At 44.0% G+C, this 19,097-nt stretch overlaps 1 protein-coding gene and 1 pseudogene across 1 annotated transcript; both read right to left on the bottom strand.

Annotated features, from left to right (window-relative positions):
• Window positions 1–14,450: 14,450 nt before the first annotated feature.
• LOC117354685 (zinc finger protein 92-like) lies at window positions 14,451–15,253 on the bottom strand. The gene has a single exon (XM_033932552.1). The coding sequence runs from the start codon at window positions 15,064–15,066 to the stop codon at window positions 14,605–14,607; it is 462 nt and encodes a 153-aa protein (XP_033788443.1). The 5' UTR covers window positions 15,067–15,253; the 3' UTR covers window positions 14,451–14,604.
• The window catches only part of LOC117354676, a 55,441-nt pseudogene continuing 50,794 nt past the window's right edge, over window positions 14,451–19,097 (bottom strand).

The following is a 19,097-nucleotide window of genomic DNA, read 5'->3' as shown; positions in this document are numbered from 1 at the left end:
TAAAAGGAAGGGAGAAGGGCTACAGCCAAGGAAAAAGAGAGACAGAAAGAAAGACAGACAGACAGAAAGCGGCCAAGCAGAGAGAAAGAGAAAGAAATAAAGAATGACAGACACACACATCTATTCTAGCACCTGTTAAATACTAGTTACTATATAATTCAATTATCACAGAAAAAGCAAAAATTATGCTCGACTCAGTGATGATCACTCCACTGACCACTACGTAGTATAATGTAGGGTGAGAGAGAAACGCAGTATTTTGACTAAGCTAAACACAGCATATAAATATGAGGAGAAAAAAGCCTGTTAATGCTTCATGGGCTCAAAAAACACTCCACAATGTCCATATCGTGTTTCATTCACAGGATCAGTCAGCATCAAAATCAAAAAGCAAACGCTACAGTGCACTAACGCCAAGCACTGTTGAAACACAATGCTGCTGCTTGTTTCTTCTATACACCAATACTTCGACAGGGAGTCCCCGTTTCGCTGGTCAGGGCTGCGTCAGGGGATAACAACACTCCAGCTGCAACGCTGAAATACGCTGCAGCAAGCTTGGGCTAATCCACACCTGGTTTCAGGAAAAATGGTGCTGGTACCCCAACATTGACTGGTTAAATGTTACATCGTGGAGTGCTAGGGAGGTAAAATTCCTAGATGTCATAAATGACTGCTTCTTGGAGCAACTGGTCCAGGAACTGACAAGAGGGAGTGCTATTTTAGATTTGGTCCTTAGTGGAATGCAAGACATAGTATTGGAGTTAACAGTGTTGGGTCTGCTGGGAAGCAGAGATCATAACGTGATCGAATTTGAGCTGATACCGGGAATAACGTCGCAAAAGAAATCTACCGTAGGGGCGTTTTATTTTTGAAAGGGTGACTATGATAAAATGAGGAAATTGGTTAAAAAGAAGCTAAAAGGATCAGTTGCAAAGGTTAGGACTGTAAACCAGGCATGGATGTTATTTAAAAATACCGTTGTGGAAGCCCAGACCAGATGTATTCCACATATCAGCAAAGGTGGAAAGAAGAGGAAACGAGAGCCAGTGTGGTTAAAAGGTGAAGTGAAAGAGGCTATTAGAGCCAAAAAAACATCCTTTAAAGAATTGAAAAAGGATCCGAATCAAGAAAATAAGAAGAAACAGAAGCACTGGCAACTTAGATGCAAAGCATTGATAAAGACAGCTAAGAAAGAATATGAAGAGAAACTTGCAAAAGAGGCAAAAACTCATAGCAATTTTTTTGGTACTTCAGAAGCAGAAAAGTTGTGAGGAAATCTGTGGGACCGTTGGATGATCAAAGAGTGAAAGGGGTGCTCAGGGAGGTTAAGGACGTAGCGGAAAGACTGAATTAATTATTTGCTTCGGTCTTTGCGGAAGAAGATGGAAAGGGCCCAAGATAAGGATGGGACTGTACTATCATCCACCTGTGCAATCCGAAGCAAATGATGAAGAAATGAAAGCTGAGATGATGCGAGAATGCAAAAGCGGTAAAACGATTGTAATGGGAGACTTCAACTATCCCAGGATAGACAGGAGTCTTGGGAACTCAAAATGTGCTAGGGAGACCAGATTCCTGGAGGCTATACAGGACTGCTTCATGAAGCAGCTTGTCAGAACCGACGAGAGGGAATGCCACTCTGGATCTAATCCTAAATGGGCTAAGAGGACCTGCAAAGGAAGTGGAAGTAGTAGGACCGATGGGAAACAACGACCACAATATGATCAAATTTAAAGTTAAAATAGGAATACCAAAGGGAAAGAGAACCACAGCGACAACTTTTAACTTCAAGAAAGGAAACTACGAAGCGATAAGAGTAATGGTAAAGAAGAAACTTAGAAACAGCTCAAAGAAGTCGCAGACTATAGAGCAAGCCTGGTCATTATTCAAGGACATGATGAGCGAGGCGCAAAATCTGTATATTCCCAGATTTAGAAAAGGATGCAAAAAGAGCCGAACAAAAGACCTGGCGTGGATAACTAAAGAAGTGAAGAAAGCGATAGGAGACAAGAAACATTCATTCCGGAAATGGAAAAAGGACAAAACTGGGGAGAATTGGAAAGAGCACAGGAAGCATCAAAAAGAATGTCACCTCGTGGTGAGAAGAGAAAAAAGAGAATATGAAGAGAGGCAAGCCAGGGAAGCACGAAATTTCAAACCGTTCTTCAGATATGTTAAAGGGAAGCAGCCGGCAAGGGAGGAGGCGGGACTGCTGGAAGATGGAGATAGGAAAGGAGTGGTGAAGGAGAAAAAGAAGTGGCGGATAGACAAAACATGTTCTTTTCATCAGTTTTTACAAAAAATGACACATCCAATGTGCCGGAACCTGAAAAAATCTTCAAAGGAGATCAAGCAGAAAAATTAACATCCATGGAGGTAAGCCTTGAAGATGTACATAAGCAGATAGATAGATTAAATACTGACAAATCTCCGGGCCCAGATGGAATCCATCCTAGGGTACTGAAAGAACTAAAGGAGGAAATAGCAGAACTACTACAGCAGGTTTGTAATCTATCCTGAAAACAGGCGTGATCTCGGAGGATTGGAAAATAGCTAATGTTACGCCCATCTTTAAAAAAAGGATCGAGAGATAAGAACATAAGAACATAAGCAGTGCCTCCGCCGGGTCAGACCACAGGTCCATCCTGCCCAGCAGTCCGCTCCCGCGGCGGCCCAAACAGGTCACGACCTGTCTAAATCACCAGAAGGGGCCCCCATTCCGCCTTGGTTTCCCTTCCTAGCCCTCCGGTCTTGCACATGCACGACCTGGGTTTCTATACTTATTTTCTGGTTAGCTTTCTCAATATCCCATGATCCCTTTATCCTTCAGGAATCCGTCCAGTCTCTGTTTGAATCCTTGTACCGTACTCTGCCTGATCACTTCCTCCGGTTGCGCATTCCAAGTGTCCACGACCCTTTGGGTGAAGAAAAACTTTCTTGCATTCGTTTTGAACCTATCTCCCTTCAGTTTCTCCGAATGCCCCCTCGTACCTGTTGTCCCCTTCAGCCTGAAGAATCTGTCCCTATCCACCCTCTCTATGCCCCTCATGATTTTGAAGGTCTCTATCATATCACCCCTGAGCCTCCTCTTTTCCAGAGAGAAGAGCCCCAGCCTATCCAACCTCTCGGCGTATGGGCAGTGTTCCAGCCCTTTTACCAGTTTCGTTGCTCTCCTTTGGACTCTCTCAAGTATCGCCATGTCCTTCTTGAGGTGCGGCGACCAATACTGAACGCAGTATTCCAGATGTGGACGCACCATCGCTCGATACAATGGCATGATGACTTCCCGCGTCCTGGTTGTTATGCCCCTCTTTATGATGCCCAGCATCCTGTTGGCTTTTTTCGAGGCTGCTGCGCACTGTGCAGATGGCTTCAGTGATGCATCCACCAGCACACCCAAGTCTCTCTCAAGTCTGCTGTCTCCCAACAACGCCCCCCCCAATTTGTAGTTGAACAACGGGTTCTTTTCCCCTATATGCATGACCTTGCATTTTTCCACATTAAAGCGCATTTGCCATTTGTTTGCCCAGTCTTCCAGCTTGTCTAGGTCCTTTTGCAGGTCCTCACACTCCTCCCTGGAGCTAACTCTTCCGCACAGTTTGGTATCGTCTGCAAATTTTATAACCTCGCACTTTGCCTCCTTTTCTAGGTCATTGGTCAGATGACCTGGGAAACTACAGACCGGTAAGTTTGACTTTGGTTCCGGGGAAGATGGCAGAAGCGCTGATAAAAGACAGCATCGATGAGCATCTAGAAAGGAATAAACCAGGGGTGTCCAACCTGCGGCCCCGTGAAGTATTATGTGTGGCCCTGGTTGAGGGCGAAGCAGTATTTTCCTCTGCTGCCCCCGGGTGTTTACTGTCTTGCCGGCTCTCTCCTCTGTCTTGCTGCAGCGTTTGCACATTTGTGCAACCCCAGAAACATTTTTTTTTGGCCAATGCGGCCCAGGGAAGCCAAAAGGTTGGACATCCCTGGAATAAACTGATGAAAACATGCCAGCATGGCTTCTGCAAAGGAAGATCGTGCCAAACAAACGTATTGCACTTCTTCGAAGGAATAAACAAATGAATGAACAAAGGGGACCCCATAAACATAGAAACATAGAAGATGAAGATGACGGCAGAAAAGGGCTACAGCCCATCAAGTCTGCCCACTCTGCTTACCCACTCTCTGTCTATGCCCTAATGACCCAATTTTCTTATCTTGACCCTCGTAGGGATCCCTACTTAGATTTCCAAAAAGCCTTTGACAAGGTACCCCGTGAACACCTACTATGGAAACTGAAGAACCATGGGGTCGAAGGAGACGTACATAGATGGATCAAAAATTGGTTGGCGGGTAGGAAGCAAAAGGTAGGAGTGAAGGGCCACTACTTGGACTGGAGAAGGGTCACGAGTGATATTCCGCAGGGGTCGGTACTCGGACCACTGCTGTTCAATGTATTTATAAATGATCTAGAAACAGGGACGAAGTGCGAAGTAATAAAATTTGCAGACGACACCAAATTATTTAGTGGAGTTAGGACTAAAGAGGACTGCGAAGATTTACAAAGGGACCTGAACAAACTAGGAGAGTGGGCGACGAGATGGCAGATGAAGTTTAATGTAGAAAAATGTGAAGTCTTGCTTGTGGGAAACAGAAAACCGAAGTACAGCTATATGATGGGAGGGCTGGTAATGGGTGAAAGCACCCAAGAAAAGGACTTGGGGGTAATAGTGGACAAGACAATGAAGCCGTCGGCACAGTGTGCAGCGGCCTCTAAGAAGGCAAATAGAATGCTAGGTATTATCAAGAAAGGTATTACAACCAGAACGAAATAAGTTATCCTGCTGTTGTATCGAGCGATGGTGCGTCCCCATCTGGAGTACTGCGTCCAATATTGGTCGCCGTACCTTAAAAAGGATATGGCGACACTCGAGAGGGTTCAGAAAAAAGCGACACGATTGATAAAAGGTATGGAAAACCTTTCATATGCTGAAAGATTGGAGAAACTGGGGCTCTTTTCCCTAGAGAAGCAGAAACTTAGAGGGGACATGACAGAGACCTACAAGATCATGAAGGGCATAGAGAAAGTGGAGAGGGACAGATTCTTCAAACTCTCGAAAACTACAAGAACGAAAGGGCATTCGGAAAAATTGAGAGGGGACAGATTCAGAACCAATGCTAGAAAGTTCTTCTTCACCCAAAGGGTAGTGGACATCTGGAATGCGCTTCCAGAGGGTATAATAGGACAGAGTACGGTATTGGGGTTCAAGAAAGGATTAGATAACTTCCTGAAGGAAAAGGGGATAGAAGGGTATAGATAGAAGATCACTATACAGGACCTGGACTTGATGGGCTGCCATGTGAGAGGATTGCTGGGCATGATGAACCTCTGGTCTGACCCAGCAGAGGCACTGCTTATGTTCTTATAGATCTACCTGCACCGGAAATGGTTTTCAAGGGTGATGATGTGGAGGAACTGAAAGAAATCTTGGTGAATCTGGAAGATGTACTAAGCCAAATCGACAAGTTAAAAAGTGATAAATCGCATGAACCGGATGGTATACATCCCAGGGTACTAAAAGAACTCAAACATAAAATTGCTGACCTGCTGTTAGTGATCTATAACCTGTCGCTAAAATCATCTGTAGTACCTGAAGATTGGAAGGTGGCCAATGATACGCCGATTTTTAAAAAGGGATCCAGGGGAGATCCAGGAAATTACAGACCAGTAAGCCTCACTTTGGCGCCGGGCAATATGGTAGAAATGAGTTTAAAAAATAAAATTGTGGAACACGTAGACAAACATTATTTAATGAGTCAGAGTCAGCAAGGGTTCTGCCGAGGGAGATCTTGCCTCTCAAATTTGCTTGACTTCTTTGAAGCTGTGAATAAACATGTGGATAAAGTTGAACAGATTGTTATACCCCCTTCTACTAAACTGCGCTAGTGGTTTTAGCATGGGGAGCAGCGCTGAATGGCCCGTGCTGCTCCTGACGCTCATAGGAACTCAATGAGCTTTAGGAGCAGCATAGGACATTCAGTGCGGCTCCCAGCGCGGTTTAGTAGAAAAGGCCCATAGTATATCTAGATTTTCAGAAAGCTTTTGATAAAGTTCCTCATGAGAGGCTCCTGAGAAAATTAAAGAGTCATGGGATAGGTTGCAAAGTTCAGTTGTGGATTAGGAATTGGTTATCGGATAGAAAACAGAGGGTAGGGTTAAATGGTCATTTTTCTCAATGGAAGAGAGTAAACAGTGCAGTGCCACAGGGGTCTGTACTGGGACCAGTGCTATTTAACTTATTTATAAATGATCTGGAATTTGGAACGACGAGTGAGGTGATTAAATGTGCAGATGACACTAAACTGTTCAAAGTTGTTAAAACGCATACGGATTGTGAAAAATTGCAGGCGGACATTAGGAAATTGGAAGACTGGGCGTCCAAGTGGCAGATGAAATTTAATGTAGACAAATGCAAGGTGATACACATTGGGAAGAATAACCTGAATCACAGCTACCGGATGCTAGGGTACACCTTGGGGGTTAGTGCCCAAGAAAAGGATCTGGGTATCATTGTAGACAATACAATGAAACCTTCTAACCAATGTGTGGCAGCGGCTAAAAAAGCAAACAGGATGTTGGGAATTATAAAAAAAAAGAGATGGTTAACAAGACTAAGAATGTCATAATGCCCCTGTATCGCTCCATGGTGCGACCTCATTTGGAGCATTGCATTCAATTCTGGTCTCCTTATCTCAAGAAAGATATAGTGGTGCTAGAAAAGGTTCAAAGAATAGCGACCAAGATGGTAAAGGGGATGGAACTCCTCTCGTATGAGGAAAGACTAAAACGGTTAGGGCTCCTCAGCTTGGAAAAGAGACGGCTGAGGGGAGATATGATTGACGTCTACAAAATCCTGAGTGGAGTAGAACAGGTACAAGTGGATCGATTTTTCACTCTGTCAAAAATTACAAAGACTAGGAGAGACTCGATGAAGTTATAGGGAAATACTTTTAAAACCAATAGGAGAAATTTTTTGTCACTCAGAGAATAGTTAAGCTCTGGAACGAATACAGGATGTCCTGTGCGGTACTTGGAGAGACCCCCCAGGAAAGAGACTTGGGAGTACTGGTCAACAAGTCAATGAGGCTGTCCACGCAATGTGCCATGTAGAGGTGGAACTGAGTGTCCATTTATTGAATCAGCTTGGCTTAGTAGCTTGAGGTAGATATTTGAATCCAGGATGTTCAGAAATGCAGATAGAGTTAGTAAGATGTGCAAAAAGCCAGGGGAAGCATGGAGCTCCACTGAATAGTGTCCTCTCCGTCTCATGGCACTACCTTATTCTGTGATGTTAACATACTCTTCAATATCAGTTTTAGTCTCCGATAATATTCTTTACTGATATTTTCTCTCAGCTATTTCTGCTCAATATTGTTCTTTCCACCACTCCTAAATGTTCATATACACTTTCTTCCTGTATCTGTATGTATTTCCTTGTGTATCTTTAAATGTGATTGATATTAAAACCTCTCACATTCTGGACATGTATATGGTTTATCTTCAGTATGAATCCTCTTGTGTTTTCTTAAAGTGGATGGATCATTATGGGCCAGTTTCTGTAACCAGCATCTAAATCGATGGCCGCCTTAAAAGCGGTAGCTGATCACTTGTCAATCATTCGAGGGCACCAGTTACAAAATCGTGCCTAAATTCAGTAAAGATAGGTGGTGGAAAGGTAGGCCCAGAAAACTCTGGCCTACATTTCAGTCACTTATCTTTGCCTAGACTGCAATATCAGATTGTGGCAGGGGAATACCCCCTCCCCTATCAGCTGAGCATCAGGGATTCACCAAAGCCATGATTCTGTAACCGCCTCCCAAGTTCTGGGTGCTGGTTACAGAATTACGGCTTTTGGGAGTCCCTGCCACTCAGCTGATGGGGGAGGAGGAATTCCACTGCCACGATCAGCTGAGAGCAGCAGGGAACTCCCAAATACAACTGCAAATCAGCCGGCAGGAGAGGCGTCCACTTCCTCCTGCTGGTACCCTTCTACCCCGTTAACATCCCCGGCAGGAGGGATGCCTAATCCCTCCTGCCAACACCCACTGCATCCTTCCTTATACCTATTTGCAGAAGGCCAGCTGGAGTGATGCACATTCCCTCTGGCCAGCAGGCCCGCCTTCCCCTTCCCAGTGCATCCTGGGATGCACTGGGGAGCAGCCTAAGGCTGATTGGGCCACGCACCCTATGGCTGTCCCATAGGTGAGGTTTTAGGCACCTGGGTCAACTGGAGTCTTAGGCCTCCTTCCCAAAGGTTCTCTAAGACTCCGATTGGCAAGATCCCTTAAGGGCACTGCCAGGGATGTTAGTGGAGTGCCGGCAGGAGGGCTGGGACTCCTCAAAGTTGGATGACTGTTACAGATCGCGGCTTTGGGGAATCCTTGATGCTCAGCTGATGGGGGAGGGAGAAATTTCTCTGCCACGATCAGCTGCTGCAGTCTAGGCCAAGATAGGCAGCTGAAATGTAGGCTAGGGTTTTCCAGGCCTACATTTCAGCTGCCTATCTTGGTGTGATTCAGGGCTGGGGAGCCACTTTAGATCTCCTAACGCCACTTTAGGCATTGGCCATACCTACTTTGGCATTCCTTGGCCTAAGGTGGCTACCTAGCCACGATTCCAGCAACCATTTCAGCTGCTTTTTTATTTAGGCTTCAGTAGACGCTGCAACCCTGACATCTCTGACCATCGGCAGAGCGCCTACCAACGCCTACATTTAGGCGCTAGTTATAGAATTTCTCCCTATATCTTTCACCACATTCTGAACAGATATATGGTTTCTCTCCAGTATGAATTCTCTTGTGTTTTTTTAAAACTTGATTTACGAGTAAAACATTTACCATATTCTGGACAAGTGTATGGTTTTTTACCAGTATGTTTTATAAGAACATAAGAATAACCTTACTGGGTCAGACCAATGGTCTATCAAGCCCAGTAGCCTGTGCTTATCCCAGGACAAGCAGGCATGATATTCTCACATGTGGGTGACGTCATCTACGGAGCCCCAGCGCGGACAGCTTTTCAAGCAAACTTGATTGAAGTTTCAAGTTTGCTATGCTGCACCACGCATGTGCATGCCTTCTTGCCCACTAGAGGGCGCATCCCCACCTCGTGGTCCTCAGTTCAGTTTTTTCCGCGGAGCCAGAAGCCCTGTGGAAATTGTGCTCTCTCTTTTTTTGCCTTCTGACACCGCGTCTGAGTCGTTTTTCTCGGTCGCTGTGCTTGCTTTATTTTTTTATTCGTTCGTGTGTTTGTTAATCGTCGAAAAAAAAAAAAAAGATTTTTCGTTCGGCTCCGGGAGCTCCCGGTAGCCGCGGCTGCGGGACCTCGTTCGTTTTCGATTTCATGTCCCGTCCTTTGACGGGCTTTAAAAAGTGCACCCGGTGCGATCGGCTACTTTCTCTCACCGATCCCCACCGGTGGTGCTTACTTTGCCTGGGTCCCGAGCACCCCACCGATTCCTGTCCCAGGTGCTCGACTTTTCAGCCAAGAGCTCTCCGCCGCCGTCATGCCAGAATGGCGGAGCTCTTTGCTGTCGACCCCGCGGAGCAGGCCTCGACGTCGGCCTCGGTTTCGGCCCCGGCCTTGACCTCGGCCTCGACTCCCTCGGCCTTGCCGAGACATCCTGCTTCCTCGAAGCCGACGGCCATGACTTTGAAGTTGACGGGGGGTAAGTCCTCTCTTCCTTCCTCAGCTCCAACTTCGAAGAAGCCATCCTCGGGATCCTCGACGGGAGCAACCAAGTGGCAATGTATTATGTAAACAAGCAAGGGGGGACGGGCTCTTGGTCCCTGTGCCGGGAAGCCTTGCGCCTTTGGGAATGGGCGGTCTCCCAGAACATCTTCCTGCGGGCGGTTTACATTCAGGGAGAGAAGAATTGTCTGGCTGACAAACTCAGTCGTCTTCTCCAGCCGCACGAGTGGTCGCTCAACTCCCGAGTTCTGCGAGAGGTCTTCGACCGCTGGGGGACTCCTTAGGTGGATCTGTTTGCCTCCCCGGAGACTCACAAACTGCCCCTCTATTGTTCTCGGATTTACTCCCAGGACCGTCTCGAGGCCGATGCCTTCCTTCTCGACTGGGGAGGGAGGTTCCTTTATGCGTTTCCTCCTTTTCCTCTGATCTTGAGGACGTTGGTTCATCTCAAGTCATCCAGAGCCACTATGATTCTCATTGCGCCTCGTTGGCCTCGTCAGCACTGGTTCTCCCTGCTCCTTCAACTCAGTGCCAGGGAGCCTCTACTTCTGCCTGTTTTTCCCTCTCTGCTGTCTCAGAGTCGGGGTTCGCTGTTGCATCCCAATCTTCAGTCATTACATCTGACGGCTTGGTTCCTTTCCCCCTGACTTCGGTTTCTGTTTCTCAGTCGGTCAGGGAGGTGTTGGAAGCCTCGCGCAAGGTCTCGACTCGGCTTTGTTATTCCCAGAAGTGGACCAGATTTTCATCCTGGTGTTCCTCGCACCATCTGGATCCGAGTTCGGTTCCGGTGTCCTCGGTTCTGGAATATTTGTTGCATTTGTCCAAGTCTGGGCTAAAGACGACTTCCATTCGGGTGCATCTCAGTGCTATTGCTGCTTTCCATCGGCATCTCGAGGGACGTTCTCTCTCTCTTCATCCTCTGGTGGTTCGTTTCATGAGGGGTTTAGTGAATGTTAATCCTCCTCTGAAACCTCCTCCTGTGGTTTGGGATCTTAATGTGGTCTTGGCTCAGCTGATGAAACCTCCTTTTGAGCCGATTGACAAGTCTCTTCTTAAGTTTCTCACTTGGAAGGTGATCTTTTTACTTGCGCTCACGTCTGCTCGTCGGATTAGTGAGCTGCAGGCTTTGGTTGCGGACCCGCCCTTTACTGTGTTCCATCATGACAAGGTGGTTCTTCGCACCCATCCTAAATTTTTACCTAAGGTTGTGTCTGATTTCCACCTCAATCAGTCAATTGTTCTTCCGGTGTTTTTTCCGAAGCCCCATGCTCATCCTGGGGAGGTGGCGCTTCACACTCTTGACTGTAAGAGGGCGTTGGCTTTTTATCTTCAATGCACCAAGTCTCATCGGAAGGTTCCTCAATTATTTTTGTCCTTTGATCCTAATCGGTTGGGACGTCCTGTTTCCAAGCGCACCTTGTCCAACTGGTTGGCTGCTTGTATTTCTTTTTGCTACGCTCAGGCTGGTCTCGAGCTGCATGGTCGGGTTACGGGACATAAGGTCCGAGCGATGGCAGCTTCTGTTGCTTTCCTTCGGTCTACTCCGATGGAGGACATCTGCAAGGCTGCCACTTGGTCTTCGGTTCATACTTTCACCTCCCACTAGTGTCTGGATACGTTATCCAGGAGTGACGGCTGGTTTGGCCAGTCAGTTTTGCGAAATCTGTTTTCCTAAATTGCCATCCTCCCACCTGCCCTTTTTTGGTTGGCTTGGAGGTCACCCTCATGTGAGAATATCATGCCTGCTTGTCCTGGGATAAAGCACAGTTACTTACCAGGGACAGCAGGCATATATTCTCACAACCCGCCCTCCTCCCCGGGGATGGCTTCTTTGCTGGATATGGAACTGAGGACCACGAGGTGGGGATGCGCCCTCTAGTGGGCAAGAAGGCATGCACATGCGTGGTGCAGCATAGCAAACTTGAAACTTCAATCAAGTTTGCTTGAAAAGCTGTCCGCGCTGGGGCTCCGTAGATGACGTCACCCACATGTGAGAATATATGCCTGCTGTCCCTGGATAACACCTGTTACGGTAAGTAACTGTGCTTTACGGTAGCCAATCCAGGCCACTAGTACCTGGCCAAAATCCAAGGAGTTTTTTCCACATTCTGGACATGTGTATGGTTTTTCATTTTAAAATATGATTGACGATTAAAACTTTTACCACATTCTGGACATGTATATGGTTTTTTTTTCTTTATTTATAAATTTTCAAATTACATACCAAGTATACATTTGTACAGAAAGTTGGTTAGACAGGACATTGCTTTCTCAAAGTATAAAACAAACATTTTACACCTTGATATTCCATAAAAGAAAACAAAAGAATATTAGTTTAACTAACACAACTCAAGTCCTCCAAATTGTATCCAAGATATCACATATGCGAGAAAAAAAAGAAAATATAAATCTATTTACGAATAAGCTATACATAGTGCTGAGGGAGGAGTAACATATTCAAACTAGTGAGCGATTGATTTTTCCCCATCTATTCGGGACAAGGCCAAGAAAGCAGTTAACTGTTGAGGTTCAAAGAAAACGTATTTAACTGAGCGGTGGCAAATAATACACTTACAGGGATGTCTCAACTAGAATGTAGCCCCCAATAAAATGACCCCTGGTCTCAAGAGAAGAAATTCGATGGCATTTTTGAGTTTCTCTTGAAAGATTAGGATACATTTGAATTTTACTTCCAAGAAACTCTGTTATTTTTAAAGAAAAGCCTCAATAATCATACTTTATCAATCGAAAGAGCTACAGTCAATGTCAATGTAGAAGGTGTTACTATGTCCTTATCAGATGTTTCCGATACATTCAGTAATGCTTGATCAGATTTTTGGACTGTAGTTGAGGCCCATTTTTATTAGGTAGATAATACACTTGAGAAAATGGGGGTAATATTTTACGGGACTTGTAGAACTTCTACCAAGTATCTTCTAAGCATCTCCCTAGGAGTTACCATTGTCAGTCTAGGAAAATTAATAAGTCTCAGGTTATTATTTCACGAGTTATTCTCAAGCATTTCTAATTTCCTTCTAAGATTCACATTATCCTTGACTAGGGCCTCTTGTAGTTGTTTATACCAGTGTTCTTCAACCTTTTGACACCTATGGACCGGCGGAAATAAAATAATTATTTTGTGGACCGGCACCGGTCCGTGGACCAGCAGTTGAAGAACACTGGGCTAAGTTGTGGGCCAGACCCCGCTCCCATAATAGTACTAATTGTAACACCACTTTTCCATTCATTTTTCATATATACACACACACAATATAATCTTATTAACAACACATAATGGTTACCCACAAAATTAAACTACACAAAGCACATTGTATGTTTTTCAACATTCATTCCTACCAGAAAACAGATAACCCCATGCAAATGCGGGAACAAAAACTAAAAGTACTAATATTTACAAACAAACCCTACGATGCAAGACTGCAAGCAGTACAACTCCAGAGGATAAGAAACAAATGCATTTCTTCCTGAACAGACAGCAGATTAAATCAATCACTAAATTAAAAAATAACATCATTCCCCCTACTGTTGTTATCTCCCTCCCTCCATGCTGTGCCTTGCCTTCTGGCCTGCCCCCCGGTGTTATCTTCGGGCTGGCTCCTTCTTCTTCAGTGCTGCAGTGCACAAAGCCGTGGGAAGCAGTTCCTCACATGTCCCGCACCTCATCTAGAAGCCTTCCCTCTAACGTTGCGATGTCAGAGATAAGACTTCTGGTTCAAATGTAGGATGTGCATAGGAGCCTCTGCCCATGGCTTTGTGCACTACAGCACTGAGGAAGAGGGAGCCAGCCTGGAGACAACGCCGCATTGATCGCACCGTGGACCGGCGGCTGAAGAGCACTGTCTGGGGTCCGATGCATATGCTGGCTCTGTGGACTGGCAGGAAATTTCTGCGGCCCGGCACTAGTCCATGAATCAGCCGTTGAAGAACACTGGTTTAACTGTAATAAATCTTGGTCAAGCTTTTGAATAGAGGATTTTGAAACAGTCAGATCTTCTTTGAGCTCTTTAGTGTGTTGAATCAATTTAGTCTCTAGTAGAAATTGGGGCTAATAGTTTTAGCAAAGTTAGCCACTAAGTCCCAAAGAGACTTGAGTCACCTGAGCGGGCTTCTCCCAAATAGGAAATTTTTGTTGGATGTAGAAATGCTCACCCTCAGAGGAATTTTCCTGGCCTTGCTTCGTCTGGTTTGTTCCACCTCCGGTTGCTGAACCAGCCCCTGATTCTCCTGCAGCAACTCCCTGTACAGGGAGTTCTGCCTCCATGCTCTCCGTATTAATGTTAACTGCCTCAGGAGAAAGGACCTCCCCCAGCTCCGGGATTTCCTTGCCCCTCGGAGAACTAGTAATCTGGGGCTGCGGGGGTAGCATTCGGATGTCTGGACTAAGGGTGGTGTCTGCCCAAGAGAAGCAGTCCCGGTCTCACTCAGCCCCGGCGCCCTCAGCGGGCTGACATAAGACATCGGTGTTGTAACTCCCTGTATGCGCCACAGCAGCTCCTCAATATTGCCAAGTCGGCACCATGGAGCACTGCAAGGCTCCAGTAGGACTCCTGCCTCTTCTCTTCGGCATGGAGAGGAAATATCGGGCCACAAAAGCCTCAAAAGAAGAAAAAGGAAAATGAGCAGAGTGATTAAGGTGCATACTTCTCAGCACTTCTTAGCATTGGCAATGGTTCTGCATTTTAAAATGGGATTGTGATTAAAACTTTTACAACATTCTGGACACGTATATGTTTTTTCTCCAGTATGAATAATCTCATGTCTCCTTAAATCTGATGCCCGACTATAGATTTCCCACATTCTGAACAGGTATATGGTTTTTCTCCAGTATGAATCATCTTGTGCCTTTTTTAATTTGATTGATTAAAGCTTTTACCACATTCTGAACAGGTATATGGTTTCTCTCCAGGATGAATAATCTCGTGTCTCCTTAAATCTGATTCCTGACTATAGATTTTCCCACATTTTGAACAGGTATATGGTTTCTCTCCAGTATGAATTCTCTTGTGTTTCAACTCTGATTGCTGCCTAAAGCATTTCATACAAGTATAAATTATCTCATGTTTTCTTAACTCTGATTGCTGACTAAAGCTTTTATCACATTCTGAACAGGTATATGGTTTCTCTCCAGTATGAACCTCTTGTGCTTTTTGAAATTTGATTGCTCTATAAAGCTTTTGCCACATTCTGAACACGTGTATAGTTTCTCTCCAGTATGAATCCTCTTGTGTTTTAAAACTTGACTGATGATTAAAACTTTTCCCAGAGCTGACACAGTAGTAGAAAAGCACTTCAATGCACAGTTTACACATTTGCACGATAATACTGCAGTGAATAGAGTACCCAACCTGCTGATATACAGATAAGTGACTTATTTTTAAAATAAAGTGAAAATAATTAAAGTTAAAGGTTGGGTCAAGGACTGTAAAAATGCTATGATGGTCCCGATTCTACCCGCAGTTTGGTGTCATCAGTAAACAGGGGTAGGTGGTCTGAGCACTTTTACTAATTTATACATATAGATCCTTACAAGAGCTGTGATTGTTTAAGAGATTGATTAAACTTTTACCACATTCAGAACAGGTATATGGTTTCCCTCCAGTATGAATTATCTTGTGCCTTTTCAAATTTGATTGCCCATTAAACCTTTTGCCACATTCTGGACACATATATGTTTTTTTCTCTAGTATGAATCATCTTGTGTTTCCTTAACTCTGATTGCTGACTAAAGCTTTTTGCACATTCTGAACAGGTATATGGTTTCTCCCCAGTATGAATCCTCTTGTGTGTTTTAAAACTTGATTGATGATTAAAACTTTTACCACATTCTGAACAGGTATATGGTTTCTCTCCAGTATGAATCCTCTTGTGCCTTTTTAAATTTGATTGCCCATTAAAACTTTTACCACATTCTGGACATGTATATGGTTTCTCGCCTGTATGAATCATTTTGTGTTTTTTATAACTTGATTGATGATTAAAACTTTTACCACATTCTGAACAGGTATATGGTTTCTCTCCAGTATGAATCCTCTTGTGCCTTTTTAAGTTTGATTGCCCATTAAAGCTTTTACCACATTCTGGACATGTATATGGGTTTTCTCCAGTATGAATCATCTCGTGTTTCCTTAATTCTGATTGCTGACTAAAGCTTTTCGCACATTCTGGACAGGTATATGGTTTCTCTCCAGTATGAATTCTCTTGTGTCTTTTTAAATTTGATTGCCCATTAAAAGTTTTACCACATTCTGGACACATATATGGTTTTTCTCCAGTATGAATCATCTCGTGTTTCCTTAACTCTGATTGCTGACTAAAGCTTTTTCCACATTCTGAACAGGCATATGGTTTCTCTCCAGTATGAATCCTCTTGTGCGTTTTTAAACTTGATTGATGTTTAAAACATTTTCCACATTCTGAACAGGTATATGGTTTTTCTTCAGTATGAATCCTCTTGTGTGTTTTTAAACTTGATTGATTGTTAAAACATTTACCACATTCTGAACAGGTATATGGTTTCTCTCCAGTATGAATCCTCTTGTGCCTTTTTAAATTTGATTGCCCATTAAAGATTTTACCACATTCTGAACATGTATATGGTTTCTCTCCAGTATGAATCCTCTTGTGCCTTTTTAAACTTGATTGCCCACTAAAACTTTTACCACATTCTGGACACATATATGGTTTCACTCCAGTATGAATCCTCTCGTATTTCAACTCTGATTGCTGCCTAAAGCTTTTCATACAAGTATAAATTATCTCATGTTTTCTTAACTCTGACTGCTGACTAAAGCTTTTACCACATTCTGAACAGGTATATGGTTTCTCTCCAGTATGAACCCTCTTGTGCGTTTTTAAACTTGATTGATGATTAAAACATTTACCACATTCTAAACACGTGTATGGTTTCTCTCCAGTATGAATCCTCTTGTGCCTTTTTAAATTTGATTGCCCATTAAAACTTTTACCACATTCTAGACATGTATATGGTTTCTCTCCAGTATGAATCCTTTTGTGTTTTTTAAAACTAGACTGATGATTAAATTTTTTACCACATTCTGAACAGGTATATGGTTTCTCTCCAGTATGAATCCTCTTGTGTGTTTTAAAATTTGATTGCCCATTAAACCTTTTACCACATTCTGGACACATATGTGTTTTTTCACCAGTATGAATCATCTTGTGTTTCCTTAACTCTGATTGCTGACTAAAGCTTTTTGCACATTCTGAACAGGTATATGGTTTCTCTCCAGTATGAATCCTCTTGTGTGCTTTAAAACTTGATTGATGATTAAAACTTTTACCACATTCTGAACAGGTATATGGTTTCTCTCCAGTATGAATCCTCTTGTGCCTTTTTAAATTTGATTGCCCATTAAAACTTTTACCACATTCTGGACATGTATATGGTTTCTCTCCAGTATGAATCCTTTTGTGTTTTTTAAAACTTGATTGATGATTAAAACTTTTACCACATTCTGAACAGGTATATGGTTTCTCTCCAGTATGAATCCTCTTGTGCTTTTTTAAGTTTGATTGCCCATTAAAGCTTTTACCACATTCTGGACATGTATATGGGTTTTCTCCAGTATGAATCCTCTCATGTTGTCTTAAACTTGATTGGCAAATAAATCTTTTGTCACATGCTGGACATGTAAATGGTTTCTCACTTTCATGGATCCTCTGAAGACATTTTAAACCTGGTTGATGAAAAAGCACAGTTACTTACCATAACAGGTGTTATCCAGGGACAGCAGGCACCTATTCTCACATATGGGTGACGTCACCGATGGAGCCCAGATGTGGACAGCCTCGCAAGAAGACTTGCTTGTAGAAACTAGAAGTTTCGAGTCAGCCGCCCCGCGCATGCGTGAGTGCTTTCCTGCCCCGCCCTCAGTTCAGATAGCTAGCAGAGAAGCCAACCAGGGGAGGTGGGTGGGTTGCAAGAATAGCTGCCTGCTATCTCTGGATAACACCTGTTATGGTAAGTAACTGTGCTTTAGTCCCAGGACAAGCAGGCAGCCTATTCTCACATATGGGTGACTTCCAAGCTAACCAGAATGGGATGGTGGGAGCATTAGCAAATTAGGAGAATAAATTTTGTAATACTCTCTGGTCAAAATGGCCATCCCATCTGGAGAAAGTATCCAGACAATAGTGAGAGGTGAAAGTATGAATGAGGATCAAGTAGCAGATTTGCAAATTTCAATAGGTGTAGATCTGAGGAAAGCTACTGAAGCTGCCATTGCTCTGACTTTAAGGGCTTTGACTCGACTCTGTAGTTGAAATCCAGCCTGGGCATAGCAGAAAGAGATACAAGCAGCCATCCACAGTTGGAGATGGTACCCTTAGAGATTGGATGTCCCAACTTGTTTGGATCGAAGGAGACAAAAAGTTGAGGAGCAGTTCTGTGTGGTTTGGTGCATTCCAAATAGAAGGCCAAAGCACATTTATAGTCCAGAGCATAAAGAGCTGATTCTCCAGGGTAAGAATGAGGGTTTGGAAAGAACACTGGAAGAATGGATTGGTTGAGATGAAATTCTGAAACCACTTTAGAGAGGAATTTAGGATGAGTATGGAGGACCACCTTGTCATGATGGAAGACAGTGATAGGTGGGTCAGCTTGCAGCTCACTGACTCTTTGAGCAGATGTGAGGGCAATAAGAAAAACCACTTTCCAAGTGAGATACTTTAGATGAGCCTTGTCAATTGGTTCAAATGGAGGCTTCATCAGTTGAGAAAGGACAACATTGAGGTCCCAAACCACTGGAGGCGGTTTGAGAGATTTGACATTGAAAAGTCCTTTCATGAATCTGGAAACCACCAGATGAGCAGAGGGATTTCCCTTCAATAGGCTGATGGAAAGCAGCAATTGCACTGAGATGGACTTGGATCGATGAAGACTTGAAGCCAGAGGTGGATAAGTGCAAAAGATAATCTAGAACAGAAGATAAGGAGGAATGTTGAGGCTCCTTATCATGAGAAAAACACCATGTAGAAAATCTAGTCCATTTTTGGTGATAGCATTGCCTAGTGGCAGGCTTCCTAGAAGCCTCTAAAATGTCTCTTACAGGTTGAGAAAACTGAAGAAGAATTATGTTGACAGGTACCAAGCTGTCAGGTGTAGAGACTGCAGGTTTGGATGAAGCAGAGACCCCTGACTCTGTAAGCAGAGATGGAAAATCTGGTAGAAGATATGGCTCCCTGCTGCTGAGTTGAAGTAGAAGGGAGTACCAAGGTTGTCTCGGCCACCAAGGAGCAATCAGGATCATGGTGGCGTGAGTGTTCTTCAACTTGTCAAGAGTCTTGAGAATGAGAGGGAATGGAGGGAATGAATACAGGA

The sequence above is a fragment of the Geotrypetes seraphini genome, chromosome 2, assembly GCF_902459505.1.
Source record: "Geotrypetes seraphini chromosome 2, aGeoSer1.1, whole genome shotgun sequence".
NCBI lineage: Eukaryota > Metazoa > Chordata > Amphibia > Gymnophiona > Dermophiidae > Geotrypetes > Geotrypetes seraphini.
The sequence above is the reverse complement of the archived record's forward strand: the minus strand, read 5'-3'. Positions and strand labels throughout refer to the sequence as shown.

Bases quoted from the DNA above. Each gene is read 5' to 3' on its own strand.
- LOC117354685 (XM_033932552.1), bottom strand. From the start codon at position 15,066: ATGTGTAAACTGTGCATTGAAGTGCTTTTCTACTACTGTGTCAGCTCT.